This window comes from Spea bombifrons, chromosome 4 (genome assembly GCF_027358695.1).
Source record: "Spea bombifrons isolate aSpeBom1 chromosome 4, aSpeBom1.2.pri, whole genome shotgun sequence".
In the NCBI taxonomy this organism is placed as follows: Eukaryota; Metazoa; Chordata; class Amphibia; order Anura; family Pelobatidae; genus Spea; species Spea bombifrons.
In genome coordinates, this window is record NC_071090.1 from 48,016,915 (window position 1) to 48,039,550 (window position 22,636).

Genomic DNA, 22,636 nt, shown 5'->3' on the forward strand with positions numbered 1-22,636 from the left:
TTTCTGAATAGACAAGAGAATGTCTTTTTTCACTGTTTTTCGTCTAAACATAGATGAAAAATGTCTCTATTTGCAGTCAGAATTTTAGCAGTTGGAAGAAACACACGTATTTGTGGTTTGAAAAGAGTGCTAAGCAAGTTTGATGGCAGATTATTTATAGAACTTTGTAACACGAAAATCATATACTGTGTGGATACCAAATAACCTTCACAGCTCAAGGCGTTAATACAGAACAGAAAATTCAACAAAAACAAAACTGATGCTTATTATTATATTGTTTCACCTTGGGGGGTTCTGAATTGGGTTTTAGTGATGTTAAAAGTAAAAAGCAGTGGAATAAAAAAAAAATCACCTTGATCATTGGAACTCGAGTAATGTTAAAAAGGTCATCATAAGTACTGTATTTAACTAGTAGCTATAGACAGTAGTGGGATTCAATTTTTTTAGTAACCACTTCCGAGCTTACTTACTAAAAAAAAAACCTCACACACACACATAATCAGGCAGTCTCTCACACACACAGACTCAGGCAGTCTCTCTCACACACACACACAGACTCAGGCAATCTCTCTCGCACACACACTGAGACTCAGGCAGTCTCACACACACACACAGACTCAGACAGTGTCACGTTTCACCATGCGCTAGCTGGACTTATCCAAAACCTTGCCATTCATTTTCATGTTTCCAGCCACTAGTGGCCGCCCTTGCCACTCAGGCCAATTACCAGGTCCAGCTGCAGTTGCTTACCTAATCAAGTCAGCCTTTATAACCTGCCCAGCCCTGCAGTCTGGGCCTTGACATTGTAATGTTTGAGGACTACCTGTTTGGTTCCTGATTTGTTCCAGTACCTTGCCTTGTTCCAGTACCTTGCCTTGTTCCAGTACCTTGCCTTGTTCCAGTACCTTGCCTTGTTCCAGTACCTTGCCTTGTTCCAGTACCTTGCCTTGTTCCAGTACCTTGCCTTGTTCCAGTACCTTGCCTTGTTCCAGTACCTTGCCGTGTTCCAGTACCTTGCCGTGTTCCAGTACCTTGCCGTGTTCCAGTACCTTGCCGTGTTCCAGTACCTTGCCGTGTTCCAGTACCTTGCCGTGTTCCAGTACCTTGCCGTGTTCCAGTACCTTGCCGTGTTCCAGTACCTTGCCGTGTTCCAGTACCTTGCCTTGCTCCAGTACCTGCCTTGCTCCAGTACCTGCCTTGCTCCAGAACCTGCCGTGTTCCTGAGTTGCGGCCTGCGCCCCACTAAGTGGACTCCCAAGTAGAGTACCCTGCAAGTGGGCAACCTGCCGTGTGCCCTGCAAGTGGGCAACCTGCCGTGTTCCTGAGTTGCGGCCTGCGCCCCACTAAGTGGACTCCCAAGTAGAGTACCCTGCAAGTGGGCAACCTGCCGTGTGCCCTGCAAGTGGGCAACCTGCCGTGTGCCCTGGAATAGGGCTTCTAGCCGTGCCGTGTGCCCCGGAAGAGGGCTTCTAGTCGTGTGCCCCGCAAGTGGGCTTCTAGTCGTGTGCCCCGCAAGTGGGCTTCTAGTCGTGTGCCCCGCAAGTGGGCTTCCAGCCGTGTGCCCCGCAAGTGGGCTTCTAGTCGTGTGCCCCGCAAGTGGGCTTATCTGCCGTGTGCCCCGCAAGTGGGCTTATCTGCCGTGTGCCCCGCAAGTGGGCTTATCTGCAGTGTGCCCCGCAATAGGGCTTATCTGCCGTGTGCCCCGCAAGAGGGCTTATCTGCCGTGTGCCCCGCAAGAGGGCTTATCTGCCGTGTGCCCCGCAAGAGGGCTTATCTGCCGTGTGCCCCGCAAGAGGGCTTATCTGCCGTGTGCCCCGCAAGAGGGCTTATCTGCCGTGTGCCCCGCAAGAGGGCTTATCTGCCGTGTGCCCCGCAAGAGGGCTTATCTGCCGTGTGCCCCGCAAGTGGGCTTATCTGCCGTGTGCCCCGCAAGTGGGCTTATCTGCCGTGTGCCCCGCAAGTGGGCTTATCTGCCGTGTGCCCCGCAAGTGGGCTTATCTGCCGTGTGCCCCGCAAGTGGGCTTATCTGCCGTGTGCCCCGCAAGAGGGCTTATCTGCCGTGTGCCCCGCAAGAGGGCTTATCTGCCGTGTGCCCCGCAAGAGGGCTTATCTGCCGTGTGCCCCGCAAGAGGGCTTATCTGCCGTGTGCCCCGCAAGAGGGCTTATCTGCCGTGTGCCCCGCAAGAGGGCTTATCTGCCGTGTGCCCCGCAAGAGGGCTTCCTGCCAAGTAACTTCCATTGCATATATATTGTTGTACCATCGCATTCAATACAACTCTTAATCCTGATCTGTTGTCTGTGGTTTATTCCTGCGCCTGTCTGTAACAACCCCCAGGCCATCATGCATCGTGGGGTACAGACAGAGCCCCTCGTATCCCCTGCACCTGGGCTCCTTATCAACCTGTGTTCTCAGCTCGTGACAGACAGTCTCTCATACACACATAGACTCAGGCAGTCACACATAAATAAGTAAAATGTACTGTAAAGAAGGCACTTTGAACAATTTCAAGCTGTTTAGCATATATATATATATATATATATATATATATATATATATATATATATATAAAAAGCAGTTAATCAAATTGTTGAATATAAGTCTGGAAAAAGTGCACTGGTGCTTTTTAGATAATTGATTGTGATTTGTTTATATGACAAATGCTATTAATAAAACATTTAAAGAGCCACTAAACATTTCTTTTTTAAATCTACTTCTTGGAAAGAAGGTGAAAACTGCATGTACATCAAGAAACAACTTGACTCAAATTGGTATATGCTGTTTTTTTTTTTTTTTTACAAATCTATGATGCCTCTTTTGATGTTTTATCAATTGCATTTGTCACATGAAAAAATTGCAATCAATTATCCAAAAAGTACCAGTGCATACTTGAATTACCATTAATTAATGTAATCATTATATTAATAACAAACATTATATATTTATAATGTATACATTTAACATTAATAATAAATGTTTATTTTAGTAATAAAGAAAAAAACATAAGCAAATTAATACCAGAGTAATAGTAGAGTCACATAACAAAAAATCACAATCAATCTAAAAAGCACCAGTGCATACTTTTAATTACCATTAATTAATGCTAACTACCATTATACTTTATCGGCTCAATTGTAAGCCACACTTAAAGGTTGGTGGTATTTTAAATAAAAAAAAATATTTTTAAAGAAAAAATACACATTAGTGGAATGGTAAAGCAGTATTTTATCGAATTAACAGGAATACATGGAGTTTAACATTATTGGTATCTATTATGCAGCATAGTCAGCATAGGTTATATACAGGCATTTGGAAAGCCAAAAGGCATTTTAAGGTCCCCCCTTAATTCATAATGCATCTTACTTTTAGATATGCCACTCTGCCCCCCTGATATGCCACTCTGCCCCCCAGATATGCTTTATGCCCCCAGAAATGCTTTATGCCCCCCTGATATGACACTCTGCTCCCCTGATATGACACTCTGCTCCCCTAGATATGCCACTCTGCTCCCCTGATATGCTTTATGCCCTCTAGATGACACTCTGTTCCCCTAGACATGCCACTCTTCCCCCCTGATATGGCACTCTGCCTCCTGATATGCTTTATGCCCCACTAGATATGCCACTCTGCCCCCCAGATATGCCACTCTGACCCCCCGACTTACCAATGCACCCCCAGACTCACTGGTGCCTAGTGGGGGCAGCCGATGTACATCTGTGCGATGCGCTTAGACAACCTGTGCTGTGCTCGTCACATCAGCTCGTCACATCCGCCGGGGCTTCTGTGCCGGCAGCCGCGGAATGTGTCTACGCACATCGTGCAGACTTTCCCTGGCTGCCAGAGGGACCTGTATCCTCCTCTCTGGCAGCCAGGGAAAGTCTGCATGATGTGCGTAGACACATTCCGCGGCTGCCGGCACAGAAGCCCCGGCGGATGTGACGAGCTGATGTGACGAGCACAGCACAGGTTGTCTAAGCGCATGCGATGCACTCAGACAACCTCCACTGCTGCTGCAAGGTCATGTCACGCTGAACATGCCGGCAGCAGCGAGGGTTGTCTGCATCACACAGACATCCACAGCTACAGGAGAGGAGGATTCAGGTCCCCTGCAACTCTGCAGGAGATCTGGATCCTCATCCTGCTGTTTGCTAAATGATAAAGAAAAGAAAACACCAGCCCGGTGCCCAGAACTGCATGACTCGGGCATCGTGCGACATGAATTACGCTAAAACGTGATTATAGTGGGGAAGTGCAGCCTATAATAGGGTAATTAAGAAACGGTTCGGCCACATTTTTTAAGAAACCAGCTGAATCCCACCACTGGCTATAGATGTCAGTTTTGTCTCTTGTTACTATCTACAGAAAGATGAATGCTTTGTTGCTTCAAAGATTCAGAAAGCTATTTTTGCCCGAACCGTACCAATAACCAAAGTATGTAAAACATATATATGGGTGATTTTCTCAATAAAACTGAATAACTAAGAACACTCTGGACCTGCATGAACAAAATCCCTGGTTATATTTAGAAAGTCCAATTACTAAAGGTGGGAATCAACAGAAGTTAATGCTATGCATGGGGATTTTCTACATGTCAAGGAGGTGTCACTTTCCTCATATTTAAATATGGTAACTCTTGTAAAACTAGTTTCATAACTTTCGATACCAGCAGGAATTCAGGCGATGGTGCAGAAGGTTAACTGAGGTGCTGAGATCTGTCCTGTTTTTGTACGTCAGTGCTTGTAGCAACGGAATATGTATTGTATAACTAACATAGCCCTTTTATTAGTTTATTATTGTAAAAGCCTGTCCTACCCTTAAGATTTCCCCCCAAAAAAAAACCTAAAAAAAGAAGGATGCTTTTCAGTTGCATGCATGCTGACATTCAGCCTGTGAGTTGGAGACACTAGATTACAGTAGCTTTAGAAGAGTAAGTAGGTTGAAAATATCATAATCACATTCCATTCCATTACATTCCTGAAATGTTATCCTATAGACATAGAGCTTCGATATACAATGGCAAGAAAAAGTTAGTGAACCCTTTGGAATTACCAGCATTTATGTATACATTTTAAAATATGCTATGTTCCTCATCTAAGTTACAATAATGAATAAACGCAATCTAACTAAAAACACACAAATTATTGCATCAATTTAACAAGATTGGAGGTGTGTTTTAGAGCTACTTTGACTTTGAAAAAAAAACACTCAAACATTTTGACTTTGCTTTTCTCAAGAAGAAACTGCTGATGTGGACTGTACCAAGACATATAATCAAGAATTGTTGATTTGCATAAATGTGGAAAGAGATGACATATATGTGCAAAGAGATTACATATACATCAGTCCACAGACAAATTGTTTACAAATGAAGAGGATTAAGTACTGTGGCTATTGTCCCTAGAAGTGGATGCTAAGCCAAGATGACTCCAAGACCACAACACAGAATGCTCAATGAGGTAAAAAAAACACTAGCGTAAAAGCTAATGGCTTGAAGGAATCATTGGAACTGGCTAACATCTCAGGTGTTCGTGGCAGGACACCACATACCAACCTGAAAACATCATCCTGATGGTGAAGTACAGTGGATTGAGCATCATGATTTGCAGATATCATACAGGATAACGAGCATTTAGGCCCATTTTCACCAGTTTTTTGTTTGTTTGTTGTTGTTGTTGTTTTTTTTTTAAGAGAGCTGTTCATTTAGAACATCACCAGACATCCTCTAGAATATGGTTGAGCTTCAGAGCAGTTCTGTAAGAAAGAATGGTCCTTAATTTCTCCTGAACGTTGTGCAGGTCTGATCTGTAGCTACTGGAAGCACTTTTCTTGATGCCAGAGGAGGTTCAACAGTTATTAAATCCAAGAGTTCACTTACTTTTTCCACCAGCACTGTAAATATGTAATGAGTGGAAAAATTATGATTGTTTTTGTGGTATCATTTTAAGCTCATTCTGTTCGTCTATACTTGTGACTTACAGTAGATGTAGATTAGATCACATTTTATGAACAATTGATGCAGAAAAACAGGTAATTCCAACTGGCTAATTCACCTTTTCTTGCCATTGTAGCATTCAAGTCACTAACCCCACCCTGTCCGGTAGGGACTTTAAGTCCAAGGCCACCAAGATGGAGGTCTAGGACTGTACAATGAAAGGGATCAGCCAAGGCCAGTCGCAAGGTGTGTCTACTTACAAAAGAGAGAGGTATGTGCATGTGGCTGCAATGTTTTGAGTGTGGGTATATGACATAATTGCCATGGCTAGGTAAAACAGTGTGGCATCATAAGCATGAGCAGGAGTCAATTTTGTGTGGCGGAACGCATGGAGGAACGCATGGGGGAAACGCATGGTGGAGCGTATGCGTCGGCAATCTTGGATTGGATGTGTCTGCTGCTTCAGGATTCAGTGAGGAGACTATCCAGCCGGGAGGCATTGAAGAGAGGGCTCCTGCGTGGGACCTGGACGCGCCAGGTAAGTTCTGTCCTCGCCAGGTAAGTTCTGTCCTCAGGGTATAGCGGGCTCAAGGCTATTTAAATCTGTTCCTGTGATTCACTTATCATTAAATGATATCAACCTTAACCCCATGTTCAATTTCCTTTTTTAGAATGATAACATTTGACTGGTTGATTCTAGTTATGATTTCTGTTATTTTTATTTTATATTTTTAGTTGAAAAAAGTAATTTTGCTATTATATAACAAGCTTTCACATAACAAAAAAATGTGCATACTCTTTTATTTATTTGATTATTTATTTATGCATATGTAAAATCTGCCTTGTTTTAATGTGTTGGATTACTCTGAGTTCAAACAAAACATTGTGGACTTTACAGGACATTTAGACCTATATAATAAGGTATGCAATCATATGAGAGGGCAGATCCCCTATTTGGCTTGATGTCACAGCTACGGTACAATGACTTTTCAAATCAATAAGACAGCAAGGAGACTTTCCTCAGTGGATGCAGAAAACTAGGAACTAGACTGTTCCCATAGTAACATAAGCACCAGTATCTAGTGCAGATGAAGGGAATGAAAGTTACAGTATGTGGGTAAAATGAAACCTCAATTTTTCCCGGTATTATAACACAATTTTATTCACCCATCAGACTAAATTATAATTAAAATACTATATAGTTGATTTCATTAGATGACAATTACTAGGTTGTTTACCACAAAAGAAGTCTATCAATTGCAGTGAAAATATATCAGTCATTAACCTTTTAAGTAAAAGTCGAGTAAGTGTGTTAAAAACTAGTGTGAATTACGTGAATAAAACTGATTTTCACAATTCTCAAAAAATCCATTAAGAGTTTTCAGTGTCTCATCAAACATTAATGGGAGACAAATAGTTCACGGAGAATATATCCTAAAAGGTTCCAGCTGGTTTGGATTTAGGAATATAAATAGAAACGCAAAAACAGAAACTACTTTATAATTCAATCAGTTACCAAAGGGCCAAAAGAAATGCAATCAAACCCTCACTGTTCTTGTCTCATCAAATTTGCATAAAACAATGTAAATAATGTAGTATAATTACCTGCAATCTCAGATGACGTATGGTGCATTGAGCATTTAGGCCCATTTCCACCACTCTATTTAGCGGTTTGTGTCATTAATACTTCATTTATAATTAGCAAGGACAGGGGCATTGCCTACAAAGGCTGTTTGACATCCTCCCTATATATTACAGCTGGATCTCAATAATCCCCAGAGGAAGGATGCTTATACATTGAGTGCTGGGAATCAGCAAGAAATCACTACTGAAGGATGGTGGACAGTTCTGAAAAACATGCTCAAATTTAGGTTCTACATCGAAGGAGTGTGGCATGGAAACTGTGCATCCTATGGCTTCTTAGACTTCAACTTCTTTGAAGGAAAATGTGTATATTTTCATTCAACCCTAAAATGATGCTACCATAACAAAACTTTGTATTGTTTCTTGAGATATTAACAAGTGCATCTGTTGTTCCTCATTCGTTTACATTAAGCCTACTCAAAATTAGAATGCAGGAAATGGAAAAAAAACACATCCCTGTTACCGGTTATTTGCCTGTAATTTAATTAGCTTTTTACTTAGCAGTACTAAGTAATGTGTGTATTATGAAGATAGAATTGAATTTTGAATTTGATGGTGGATAAGACCCATCTAGTCTGGTATTTTTTTACTGATGCCTTATTTTCAGAATAGCTTTATACCAATGCGTGTTTAAATTCATTCATTGTATCCATAAAAAAAGAGTTAAAGAGAGAGTTATCTCTTTTCATGTGATGATAATTATTCTATTATGGCATAGTACTTGTGTGTGTAACCTTTTGCAGAGCACTTGAACACCTTACATACAGCGGATAGAGAGTCATACTCTATTCTGAGCTTTCAACATCAATACAAATTATTATTTAGAGGTACATGAATAAATGTTTTTTTAATAATATAACTTTAATAAACCATTTGCAACATTATAGAATCTTCTCTACTGAAACATTCAGCTTCATGATTCATTTCTAATAGATTGTAAGATTGCAGGAGCAGACAGGGCCGGCCCAAGACATAATGCTGCCTGGGACGAAGTTTCAAATGCTGCCCCCCCCTGCCAACGACAGGGGTCATTATCTACCCTTCCTCTCCCTCCCTCCCTATAATCTACCCTACCCCCCCCTTTGTACTTCACTTACCTTTCAGCAGTCCTGTGGCGAGTCTCCCTGCTCTGCCACAGTGCGCACCGCTTTACTGCTGGGTGCCGGAAATGACGCCATATTCCGGCGCTCAGCATTACAAGCCGGCACCGAGACCGAGCTAGAGGGCTCGCAGAGGAGAGAGAGGGGCGCCGAGTGGGTACTGACAACTTGATAAGTGAAAACTACTCGGCGCTCCTTTCTCTCCTCCGCTTGGGGAAGCAAAGTGCCACCTCTTCAAAAGTGCCGCCTGGGGCAAAAGTGCCGCCTGGGGCAATTGCCCCACTCTGCTCCATGATAGGGCCGGCCCTGGGAGCAGGGCCTTCTTTTTCGCTACTAGTATGTTTCATATTTGTTTTTTTTTACTTGTATATTTTAATGTTATTCTAAAATTGCAATTTGCCTCTCATTAGAATGGGACTATAGCATCTACAGGCACTGTATAGATCAACATGTAATACTAACAATTTCATCACAGTTCATCCATTTATGGTTTTATTCCAGAGAGATGTCAACAGAGCTTTACCTGGTAATTCTATTGTCTGGGTTTGATTTGCTGGTAATTGTCAAATAGTCTTAGATATGTCTAACTTATGTTATGCAGTGACTGAGTCATAGAATAGGTTATACTATCAACCCTTGGGATGTCTGTGTTTTTCTATTGCGACTCCATGTTATTCTTTGCTGGAAACGACTTAGTGTTGCCTACAGCATGTATAAATGTGACATGGGAGATTAGTCATGGTGCAATCCCTCTCTACCTTCCTTTAAAATAATGATGAAGGAATACGTGCTCGCGAGCGTGATTACTGTTAAGGTGGGTGTTTATGTAAATGAAGTCATCCAGTAATGATTCATCAAATTATTGTTTAGTGTAAATGGTAAGAATAATCCATTGATTTGATAAACACTTTGATTGCTAGCCAGTAAGGTTGAGAACAATTTGTACTACTGGTGGTTAATGGAGGGTTTTGACATTATAAAATAACAGCTTACCATTCTTCTGTGGCAATCTGACTGGTATATTGACATAAACACATCCGCTTTTTGTAAAATAAAACATTTTTTTAAAAAAGCTAACACAACGCACCCGGTCACAGCTATACAGCAATGTTTTCTGATGGGTGAGTTAAGTTAGCAATAGAGGAATGATCATTATATATTTGACATTCCGACTTTTCCACAACCCAGGTAATCTGACTGGTAACATTTTTTAAAGGCACATATAAAGCTTAATGCATATGATACATTTCTGTTGTGTTCCATTTGCAAATGCATGAGGGGATTCAGCTGAATCACCCATCATCATTTTCCCCCTTCCTCACCCCCTAGCTATCTTCCATTCAGGACCTATGTCGAACACATGCGATGTACATGCCACCGATTAGCTCAAGTGCTGGTTTAGCAAACATTGTGGGAGGAGTTCTATTCTGATCCCTGTGTCCATTTATTTCAGGGGAGAGGACATCACCAGACATGACACCATATTGCCCTCAGTTCACTTTAGGGCAAACTGATAGCACTTTCCGTTACGTCCTCTCCCTGATTGCAGGATCAGGGAGAGAATGTGATTGGACGCACCACCATATTGCCCTCAGTTCAAGTGATGGCAAAATGACGGCCCTTTAGGTAACGTCCTCTCCCCAATTGGAGGATCGGGGAGAGGAAGTCACTGCAAGCGTCGCCATTTTGACAGAAGTTTTTGCCGGGTTATGTCTATGGAAATGCAGATGAAGATAGAAGATTGCAAAGAGAAGGGAGACGATAAAAGATGAAGAAAGAGAAGAAAATGTGTAACAAGATGCAGAAGAGGAAATGGTTGGCAGAAAAGGTAGGGAAACGCTTAGAAAGCATGAGAGAGAGTAAATGGTGGCCCACAAATTATAGATGAAACTTCTGAGCTTTTTGCTTTGTTTTCATACGATTTGTGGAGGGTCTAGCCTCGATGAATTTACCAAAATAAGGTAAATTTTCAATTTGTATGAAGCCTAATGCATAAGTCTAGTATCTGGGTATGTGCTTTGTAAATCGATGTTACCTCGATGAGTCTTGGTGTTCAGTGTTGAAATTTCGAATTACACAAACTAGATGTAATGATCAAAAAACTACCACACACCCTTCCACATATGAATTAATAAAGTCTGCATCTAAATATATTTATTTTATATATATATATAGCATTGTGTAATATGATGTCATACTTGAAAAGAATTGCATTATGGTTATGAAATCAGTTCCTGATTGACTCAGTTATTTGCTATACTTCAGATAAATGTTCTTTCACAATAGATGGTGATATACTGTAACAAATACATTTTATTAAAGAATAGGGACAGGGGCATAACTAGAAACCTCAGGGCCCCGGTGCGAGAATCTGTTAAGGGCCCCCCCACCCCCAACCCATCTATCCCTTTCTCACTATCTCCCCTCTCCCTCCCTAACCCACCTTCTCACAATCTCTCCTCTCCCTCCCTACCCCCCCCTCTCACAATCTCCCCTCTCCCTCCCTAACCCACCTTCTCACAATCTCCCCTCTCCCTCCCTAACCCACTTTCTCACAATCTCCCCTCTCCCTCCCTAACCCACCTTCTCACAATCTCTCCCTCCCTACCCCCCCTTCTCACAATCTACCCTCTCCCTCCCTACCCCCCCTTCTCACAATCTACCCTCTCCCTCCCTTCTCACGATCTACCTACCCCCCCCTTTGTAGGTCACTTACCGTCAACTCCTGTGTTGGGAGCGTGAGGCGTTTGTCTCGGGTGCTGGCGCTTCACTGCTGAGCGCCGGCATATGACGTGAACGACGACGACGACGGCGGCAGCGGCAGCAGCGGGGAGCAGCGGCATCCTGGATTTCTGTCAGTTAGGGGGGCCCAAGAGTTGCCGAGCGGTCGTTTTCAGCAACCGCTCGGCACCCCTTGGGCCCCCCCTGACTGGCAGAACTCCAGGGCCCGGTCGCAGTCACGACCCCTGCGACCCCGGTAGTTCCGCCACTGAATAGGGACATGTATCTAACCACGTCAAGGTCATAAATGTGGTTTTAATAACCCATCTAATAGCAATTTTAATACTGATTCCTATATAAGTAATGCTACATACATAATATGTTGATGATGGTATATTAGTACTAACAAGTACTTTATGTAAGTATTCTATTTTTTTTAACAACTTTTTATTGAGGATTACAGAAAGTATGTATATAAATCCCACATAGGCACTGCAAGCCAGATAAGTGTAAAAGGACAGGAGTGTCACCAGCCACAGCGGCCTCCACGGAGGAGAGGGAGACCGCCCTCTGCCAGCCTGCAGCCACAGCAGCCTCCACGGAGGAGAGGGAGACCTCCCTCTGCCAGCCTGCAGCCACAGCAGCCTCCACGGAGGAGAGGGAGACCGCCCTCTACCAGCCAGCAGCCACAGCAGCCTCCACGGAGGAGAGGGAGACCTCCCTCTGTCAGCCAGCAGCCACAGCAGCCTCCAAGCCTACCTCTGCATGCCCTCTGGTGGTTAGACCCAGAATCGCAGGCACCTATACTTATAGGCTACGGTCTAGCCACACTCAAGATGGCTGCCGGATTCCAGCAAACAGGAAGTGAAATCAGTCTGTTCAAATTTTGGCACGAATTGCTCCAATTGGTGCCTAGTCACTTCCTCTTCCTTTATAAACTCCCAGTGGACATTCAGACCATGCCCTCTGATGGTCGTACCTATTCCTATAGTGTTACTCTTCAGTGCGTGTTCTGGTTCGTGTTTTCTGTTATTGACCCCGGCTTGTTATTCGTTTCTCCTGACCTCTGGATTCCTGACCTCGGCTTGTCATTCGTATTTCGTAATCTCTGGTACCCCGACCTCGGCTTGAACCTGACCTTGTACTTATCCTTACCTTGTGTCCTACCTGCACCACTGTCTCCTACCTCGCTGTGCGTGACAAGGAGTCACCTTTTCTGGCCATTGTATTTATGAATAATATTATGGCAACCTGCAAGACAGACAGTTATGACGCTAACCAAAGATATTTGTTGCAGTTTGCCATTTCTGCGGGGAGAGAGACAGCCCCTCTGGTCCCCACAGCACGACAGGTTAAACTTTCTTTCCTATTTGTGAAATTATGTCAAAAATAAACAAAAACAACATCATAGCAAAGAAAAATAAAGAATTAAGGCCGCCGTTCATCCATTGAGGCTGTAACTTCACAAAGATTCCTTTCCCTCCTATTGAATGCCCCCACCGTCATCCAGTGGAAAGACCAGGAGCCCGTCTACAGAAGGCTAGTTATTAGATTCTGTGGACAAAACCACCCAGAATGAACAAAGACCTGGTTCTGCTGGGCATCAGGTAAGGTGTCTATAAATGGCTGCCATATTTTGTAAAATTGTTTCCAAAGTGTGTTATTATCATTTAGGATCCCAGTTCATTCTTGTAAGATAGGCTGTGTGAGTTTGACATGAAGAAGGGAGGTGGTTGAAGGAGACACGGCCGAACAAGCTAGCAGTATGTATTTTACACTACTGAAAAGACAGTAGGAGCCACTTCAGCCAAATCAGACCAGATTCAGTGGGACAGGTGTATATTACAATATTGACACTTGGGGCAGGTACACGAGTAGGGTCCCGCAATGGGGTATGTTACTTTGGGCGTTACATAGGACCTGTATAGAAGTCTGTATAGTGTTTCATGTAGAAAGAAGTAAGAGAGGTTTTTCAGTCTAATAGTTTTCCTGGGTTCCCCAAGCTTGCCTGGTCCAGAAGGGAGCTGGTCCTAATTTAGCAATTAAATAATAAAAGTTAATAACATTGCTGATGAGACCTTTGGAAGAGACATAGAGTCATATTAAGGGGATTTACCCCCAACTGAGACAAAACTTGCAAATAAATCCACAGATGAGAAAATGGTAGAGAGTATCTCTCCTTTAAATCAGGGAAACTATAGATTGATTGTGTCAGTGGCTTGATCATGTTCCTCACTCATGGTCACCATCAAGGGGGTACAACTGGTACGGTGGTACTGTGCCCGGCCAGAAATTCAAAGAGCAGGGAGACTCCCTGCAGGCCCCTAGCACCAGATCTCTCTCACTCTCCTCCTTCTGAAGCACCATTATTCTAGCCAGGTTGTTGTCTGACGTGACTGTCAAAAAAAAGTCTACAACCTTCCCCTCAATTGGGGGGCTGAGGCTTTACCATTTGAGGCTTCCAAAACCTCCCACTGTCCACAGGCAGGTTGATAGTCTGGGCTGAGTGTTGGGAGTACCAACGGCTGGATAAAATTATCAATCTTATCCTCCACAACCTTAGTTTCTATATAGAGTAAAATGTCTTATAACATTTTTGGAAGACTACAATAATCTGTTTTATGTATGCTGAAATACCCACCCAGTTTACCCAGGCCTGCTTTAGAGACGTCCAGAGACATTGCTAGCAATAGGGGCATAAATACTCCAATAGAAGGAAGACAAGTGTGATGGCTTTTTACAAACAGCATAATTGGTGCATGGTCAGATATGACACACACTTTGATCTCACCCACTGTTAAGCCTCCACACCTGAGAATAGCTCATTACTGGGAGCTGACTCTTACCACATCCACCATGGAGGAAAATGCACAGGAGGAGTTCCTGTGTGGCATTATACTATATGCCCTGGATTGAGATAATGCATTTCACATCACATCCTGTTTCCAGTGTATTAATGCATCACTTCCTTTAAGCACTCTCATGAATTGTGGGAGGGAAGGATTCTAAGCCCGCCCACACAAACCTGTTCACTTTGTTTATGGACAACAACAAATAACCACAGTAACCACTTCCTCCACAAAGCCAGTCCTAAGCTTCATTTGTTCTTCAGCACACAAATGTGTTTCTTGTAAGAAATCTATCTGTGTCTTTAAAGTGTGTAAGTGATGCAAGATCTTCTTCCTTTTGAGTGGTCTAGTGATACCCTTGACACCCAAGGAACACATGTTTAGCATGTGGGCATGAGTGTGGGAACTTGAGGCACTGTCATTGTTAGATAACACTGAGCAAAAGTCAGGTAAGACAGATTAAGAGCCCTCTTAGTAAGGGTCTCTACCAACAAAGCGTAGTGACTGCAGGGAAATAGTCCAGGGGACACTAAACCCATAAGCGGTGGGAGCACATAGTGGCCTAAGTAGAACACACATAAGCAATGCTAACAAACAAGCCAGCAATGTGTGGGTTTTTCTCACAAATAAACAATACACATACAGCAGGGGGAAACCCTCAGTCCCCCTAACCCCCTACATTGTAGGTCATGCAAACCAGGAAGATGTTTTGACTACAACTTACTTAAACCTCTGTAGCTACCCTACACCCATCCATACATGTTTTCTTATTTCATTCATACTAATATTATGCTCAGTTTCAAATGTTATGAATGAAAACAGACTATAGATAGTTAAAGCTGCACAGGTAACACTGTATAGTGAAAAAAAGACATTGAACAGTCATAGAGTTATTGAGGTTTGTACAATATATCCCTCTGTCAAAGATAGCAGCATTATTTTGTTTTAAGATATAAATAATGGATGGAAAGGATATATAACGAAAAACATGTAGATAAGCAATGTCATCAGATGGTTTCTGAGTACTAGTGTCTTCTTTCCTCTACTGTTGGTTCTTTTCTTTTTTCCACATGTTGCTATGACAACTTATATTTCAAATTCTATAAATCTCTATTTATAGAAGCCATGGTACAACACAGACAAGATAAAACGAAATCTGAACAGAACATGTAATCTTCCTCATTAAATAGGAAACAACAATCAATGTCGAATGTAGATTACAAACATATTAACTTTAAAAAGGATATGCCTTTTTTAAAGATTCTTCTGGCAATTACAGAATGTTTGTGTTTAAAAATAACATTTAAAACATGCCCTCACCCAATTAAAGTGTTAGTTGCTGCAAAGTGCTTTCATTTTTTGCTGCAACATAATAAAATATGAATTACTGAGGGAAGCACGCTATCTGCATAGATTAATGGCTCTCAGGCCAATAAATAGCATGTCTACATGATGGACTGTTGGTTAATGAATGCATTGTTTACTAACAGCATAATCATAATTCTTAATGTAATTATCATGCTTCAACTTATGTTTATGATGTTTAATGGACTCCAATGTGTTAAAATGCTTCTAAATGTATTTATTTTAAAGTTGTTTTTTTAAGATCTACTGACATTAAAGGTAAAGGTCATTCATGTTTTCCCTAATATGACTGTTACAGAAAAACCTTGAATCTCAAAGGAAGAGGCCCTGGGGGTAACTGGAAACATTAATCAAATGTTTCAAGTTTTTCTTTTCAACCTTTCGTTCGAAGAAGAGGTCAGATAACTTTTTGTACAGTACTTAAAGGCATATCAAAGTATTGCTTATTGTTTGATGCTTCAATTAACCTTGAGGTAATACAATAATGCTAAGAATGGTTTTAGAGATGCACATTGCACCTGCAATTGTAGCTACCCAACAGACATTATATGAGTACACTGAAACTATCCAATGTTATAGGTATGATTGTTTATACATTGCATTATAGCATCTATATTTTAATTAATGGACTTTTTAGGCTAGACTTTTCATTAGACTTGTTACGTCTTTCTATTTATCATTATAGTACATAGGTCTCTAATAGAATATGAGAGTCTCATGATTTGCGGCATCACCGCATGAATCATACAGCACAACAAAATCATGGCTTTCAAATACTCACTAGTCTGTTTTTTTTAACAAATCATCAAATGAGTATCTGCACACATAATATTTATAAATAATTATTATAATTATTGCTAAGAATCAGAGTAATTAAAAAGCCCCAACAACAGGAAAGTTGCATATGGCCCCATTAACATTACAGCTAGCTTTAGGTTTGCACAACAGCTTTTTGGCTGGCAGTGGATTGCTGCCACTTTATCTCACCAGATAATGCCTAATATTACCCGTACTGGATTATTAATGTGACTCACAAGATGAGTGGGATAAGCTGACTAATAACTACATGAATCATTGGATAAATAAAAAATAATTAGAAATGAAAATATCTGTTATAAAGGAATAACAGTAGATGGCAGCTAAACCTGCTATTGACAGTAGCTGTACAATTTGCTGTCTTTATAAGTCATCTTTTTATTTATTTGATGTTGATATCTAATGTCCCCCTCCCCCATTCTGTTTTCGTTTTTGGAAAACATTAATGAAGAGTCATTTCAGAATGCAGACTGCCATGGCAAACACAAACTTTCATCTATTTTATAATCTTACAATGATTGTGACTTCTTTGGTTTTGTTTATAAATCTCGCTACCTAGGTTGTCACCATTCATTGGCTTATTAGTATCACTTTTACAATATATATTGCAGCTAACAAAAAAATATGTAACATTTCCTAGAATATATGTTATTCTTGGAACCTGAACTATTTCATCTTTTCAATAGGCTTAAATATTTGGGTGTCAAATGCATTGTTGACCTAAACATTAACAGCATTGAGCAAATGTAAATAATAATAATAATCATAATAAGTAGACCACCCCAAAGCAAACTATATATACCGTATATATATATATATATATATATATATATATATATATATATATATACATACAGTATGTGACAAGGTACAGCCATCACATGTTTATGATTGCAGTAAGATCTTTGTTAGCATTATGAAATCTATTTTCACATCTAAAATAACAGAAAAGAAACAAAATTAAAATATGTTTGGATGATTTGAGGAACATCATTAGTAAGAATTATGAATGGAAATTGTATTTACTAGCTATTATTATTATTATTATTATTATTATTATTATCATCATCTTGTTTATATAACACAAACAGATACTACAGTCCTTTAGAATGAGTTACGTATTAACCTTACAACTCTAAAGAAACAAAGATGTAAAGTGTGAAGGGCCTGATCCTTGGACCAAACAGTCTATACAAAAGGGGTGAAAAAGTCAAAGACATTCTGTCACCTGTAGTGACTGTGCCATCTTATAGAATAATGTTGTGTGAATCGTTTTGCGATATTCAATGCCACAAGGAATTGATTATGCATTTGACATTTTTAATGGTGGATTTAGGTTTAAATGTTCTTCAGCATAGTAGGTGGAACACCTTTATAAATATTTTATAATATGATTTAATACAAATGAGAAAAACATACCACACAGGCAAAATGAAAAATTAGGGTTGAAACTAATCATGGGTAAGCCTGAGAATATTAGTTGGCAGTCTTAGAATAATTAGTTTTGTTCCACAGACTTTTGTGCAATGTTGTTAATGGTTTGAAAACTCCTTGAGTCCCCCAACAAAAGCAAAAGCAAAAGCAATAAATGTCTTATTTCCCATCACACCCCCAATCTATAACACATTTCATGGCAATTGTTCTAAGGCCATATCTCAGCTATGAGCTATGAGCTAGATGCTCCATTGATTCATGAACAGTTGGTTTTAGATGCATGAGCTCATTCTTTGTAGTTACTATTCAATTTCATAAATCCATATAATAATCAACACCCATGTGGTTATTAGTAGATGATGTTTAATGAAGCCATACTAAGTGGGTGAAAATAACTAGGATTAGCTTTACCAGTGATGAAAAGGTTTGCTTTACAGAACTACTAGGAATTAATATTTCTGCTTTGTTATTAGTCAGATAAAGTCAGAATTAAATAGGGGTTAACCCATACAAGTGGGGTGACAAATGTTAACCAAGGTACTCTGAGTTCATTCATTCATGAAGGCCTTGTCTATAAGTAGACTCTTAGTGAGAAATTGTGTTGGAAAATAAAGTAGCTCAAAACTGGGAAACACCCCTAAAATTAAGCAACAATACTTTCAATTCAACTCATAAACAAGCAAAAAAATCCTAGTGTGTTTATTTATATACAAGCTGCAGATGGGAAAATGCCACTCTGTGTATTTACACTGATTGACAGTAAATAAAGTCAAACTAGTCAACAAATGCCATTAAGGCATTTGATAAAACAGCTGAGGCTACATTAGGTAATTGTGCTGGTTTATTTACTTGCTTTTGCTCTGACCTCTATATTGCCCAAGGAAAACTCCTTCCAAGCATCTTGCCCTTTTCCAGGAATGGTTTGTACTGGTTCCAGTAACAGTACTCAGAGTTTATTGGTAGACTTTGCAAAGAAAATAGCAAGAATTAGCCAAAGCCAATGAGATATAAACCAACAGGTCAATGAGTAAAGTTTTGTGAAAGGAGGAAACTCCATCCTAATAACGCTGGGTGATGGAATGTCAGGACTTACCCGGGCGGCTCTGGAAGAATAAGGATCTTCGAATAAAGCCCAAATGCGGGGTTGTAACCTTCTCCAGCGACTAGCCTTGCCATCAGGACCCACCACGTCCTCAATGCCCAGTCTCTTATCCAGATCCTCGTCATCTTCATCAACAGGCGGCGGCTCTCCCGTGATTAGGTCCGGGGTCTCGAAGATGTCCAGCGCTTCTTCTGCATCACGATGCTGACGGTAGGTCATCCAACAACAGGGCTCCACGTCCGTCTCATCAATGCCCCAAAAAGCCAACTCCTCTTCAAAGAGGGGGCCGCAAACATCGGCTGGACAGTGGAGCTTGCCAGTGCGGTAGTAGTTGAGTACGTACGCGAAGACCCCGGGGTGTCGGTCAAAGAAGAACTCATTGCCCCTGGAGGTGCACTGGAAGGAGCTGGGCACAGGCTGTTGGTCCAGTCCTTGGTCACTGTGAGCTTCGCATGCAAGGAGTGCCAACCGGGTCCCTGGCACTGTCTTCAGGGTGCTCCGGTACGTTTCGTGTCTGGTGCCCCCAACGTTGAGGATTATCCTCTCGTTCTCGTCGATCTTGCCCATATCTCTGGATCCGACATGACTCGCATGGGGGAGGCAGTTAGGAGCAGCCTAAATCCTGCAAGGATGCGAAGAACATAGGTGACGATAGAACAGGTGAGAAGGACTCAAACTGGAGAAAGAAAATAATAGAAGCAATGACGCTCCTCTCCCAGCTACAGGTTCTTTTATCTGGAGCTGACAAATGACAGCCCTATTAAAGTTGCATATCCCCTCAATTAGGCAGAAGTTCTCCAGGTTTGCCTCCCCCTCCTCCCTGCTCACACAGCTGTCTGAAGGCACAATAAATGAGTGGAATACCCCGATGAGTTCCCTTCACCCCGTGCCCCTGTCTCTTGCGGGGTCATGAAACGTGTCACTGTCTGCTCCAGAATACCGATTGAAATCATTACGACACAAGCTAAGAAAACCTTTCCTAAACACAATGTTTTCGGTACACAACTATCACGCTGTACGGCTGTGCATGTGTGGCATGTGTCAATGCACAAATCACAATGTAACCGTGAACAGGTGACACTTTGTCTTACCGTACCTCAATAAGGGATGGTGATGTGTCTTGAATTTCCAAGTCCCTCTTTAAAGGCGATGCCTCGCCTTCAAGTGCAAACTACTTGTTGGGTAACGTCTTAATGGCTGTGCTCCTGCCCCAACTCCTCAGAAATGGACCACATCTCATTCATCCCTTTTTTTGGCGAGCATCTTCTTTTAGTATATTTAACCCTGTGGTCGTCAGAACTACAACAAGCGGTAGCCATTAAACAAGTCAGCAGAAACAATGAAGCCTCCACTTCTTGAAGGTATTTAAAAAAACAATCAAGTTGGAGGTCTGAGGCTGTCCCCTTGACTGTCTAAGATGAAGGTTGGCTGGCAGCTGCAGGAGGTAGAGCTGGTACTGTCTTCTTCATGCTACAGCCCCTCCTAATACCCAGTATGTGGAGCATAGGAGCTGTCCATTCAGCACCAAGTCATTCACTGCCTTACCAGCAACCCAGGCGGCACACACCCACCCACTGGCTATCAGCATGTGTCTCTCCGAAGGCACTCATCCCCTTCTCTGTGTTATATTTTCTTTCATATCTTCCCTGATCTATAAGGGTCCACCGCCCACTTTTCTGGTCTCTGTGTTATCAGATACATGAAGATACATGTATAGCAGAGAAATGCAGCAGGAAGCGTCACCTAGTTACAGATACAATCTATTCCAAGTCTCACATCAGCTGGAGATCTTGGGGACACCTAGCAACGCTGGGTGGGTAAACACACTGCGCTAAAACCAGGGTCTGGTGCTTCTTAAGTGCACCTTGATCCAGATAACTGCATGACCACAGGGCATGCCTGAACCCGGTAGTGCACACCTGTAGCTTGCAGTGTCTATGACCTTAGGGAGACAAGTATTTCGTTTCAAGGGTAAACATGATAATAGATAGGAGGAGATGAGATAAACATGCTGATGTGTAAGAGCTTGGAGAATCCAGTAAGGACTGTGAAAGACAGGAGATAGTTAATGTGTACACACAAGTGGAAGACATGTTAGTCTGGCTCTCTATAGTGCTGGACAGGGATGTGGCATAACGGTCTGACAACCTGAATTTATTGAATTTATCTCATCTTACATACATTAAGCTTATTTGATTAACGAAAACAGTTGTATTGCAACAACACTGCTGTAGGTGGCCACAAAATAAATGTAAACATGGATGATATTTTACACACATGCATTCTTTGCATATGTTTAACAGTGCCATGGAAATGTGAAGTGGTGCAGTTATTTTAAGGTGTGGCATATTAAAATAGTGCCAAAAAACACATTGCACAGACATAAGTTCATTGAGTTCAACCTCTCCAAGACATTGCTAATTTCATTTAAAACCTTTTATATACATGCAAGTTTTACTCAAAAGAGAGAAATAAATGCCTGACACCTTCTGCAGTCCAAAAAATCCCTAAATTAACACATTTTAAATTACTATGTATACCAGTGAATACCCAAAAATTGGTTTATTCTTCCAGGGTTACAGTCACCAACCTCCATAAGCAGGACATTGCAGAACTTTCCGTATCTCTTTTGTGAAGGAAGATTCCGTATTTGCTTTAAGGGAATTGCAACCCAAAAAAGGTGTGTGGTCTGTGCAGTCACAATGGACCAGTTCTGTAGAAGCTGGACCTGTGTGGGTCATTTGTGGCTTGTGCCAGATTACCTTTATGTTCTAGTTGTTAAGTTAGTACAATTGACTTGATAAATACACTGAACGTGCTGCCTTTTGGTAAACAATAGTCAGGGGATTGCAGCAAGGCTCCCAAAGATCTGGGATAATGTTCAATAATATTTTTGAAAATTATTATGCTGCTCTTTGCCAGCTGCTTTTCAGCTTACTTGGATGCTTGTAACTTCCCTCTTCTATCAAAGCAGGCCACTTGGTTTAGTTGCTCTAAAACCAATTCAATCTAAAAGCATGCACTAACAACACACGTACTCACTCTAGCACTGCATTTTAACACATACATGCTCCAACACCATTCACATACACACACACACTTTCTGTAAATCTGCTTTGCACAAGACTGCATAAAGCATATTAAGTGACTTCCCTGGGATGTTGACCATATTGTTATAGGTCCTCTTGGCTAGACATGCTTCCCAGGATAAACATGACCAGCCAACTCTTGCATACTACAACAACAATAAATAAATGCTTCCTTGTCACCATGTGTTTTTCTCTTTACATGTATTTTACTCTGGCAGTACTGACCTTGTGGTCAATTGTGTGATCCAGACCAGTTCAAATAAAATGTATATGATGATGTAGTGATGGATGATGTACTCATATTATGAGATGATTTAGTCTAGGAACATAAGGAGCAAACCTGTGACATTTGTATGCATTTACTGTAGTACTTTCTTGGACCAAAGTCATACATATTAACAGAACTATTTATTATTTAATATTCTGTGTGAAAATGCTTCATCAAAATTAGCTTTGGCAGCATACTTGTGCAGCATCTGTAAAAAGGTTAAATGGTCTTTTACTTATTTCCTTTGAATGTCCTAGTATTTTTAAAATTGCATCAAAAGACCATTACATTGCAACTGCATAATGCACCCTGAGAACA

At 41.4% G+C, this 22,636-nt stretch overlaps 1 protein-coding gene across 6 annotated transcripts in view; it reads right to left on the bottom strand.

The window, feature by feature from the left end:
• The window catches only part of KCNC2 (potassium voltage-gated channel subfamily C member 2), a 67,409-nt gene extending 47,881 nt beyond the window's left edge, over window positions 1-19,528 (bottom strand). For all 6 annotated transcript variants that reach the window (XM_053461972.1, XM_053461975.1, XM_053461974.1 and 3 more), the window contains exon 1: window positions 18,953-19,528. In XM_053461972.1, coding sequence (XP_053317947.1) covers window positions 18,953-19,528 — 576 coding nt within the window. The remainder of the gene's footprint in view (window positions 1-18,952) is intronic.
• Between the last annotated feature and the right edge of the window lie 3,108 nt (window positions 19,529-22,636).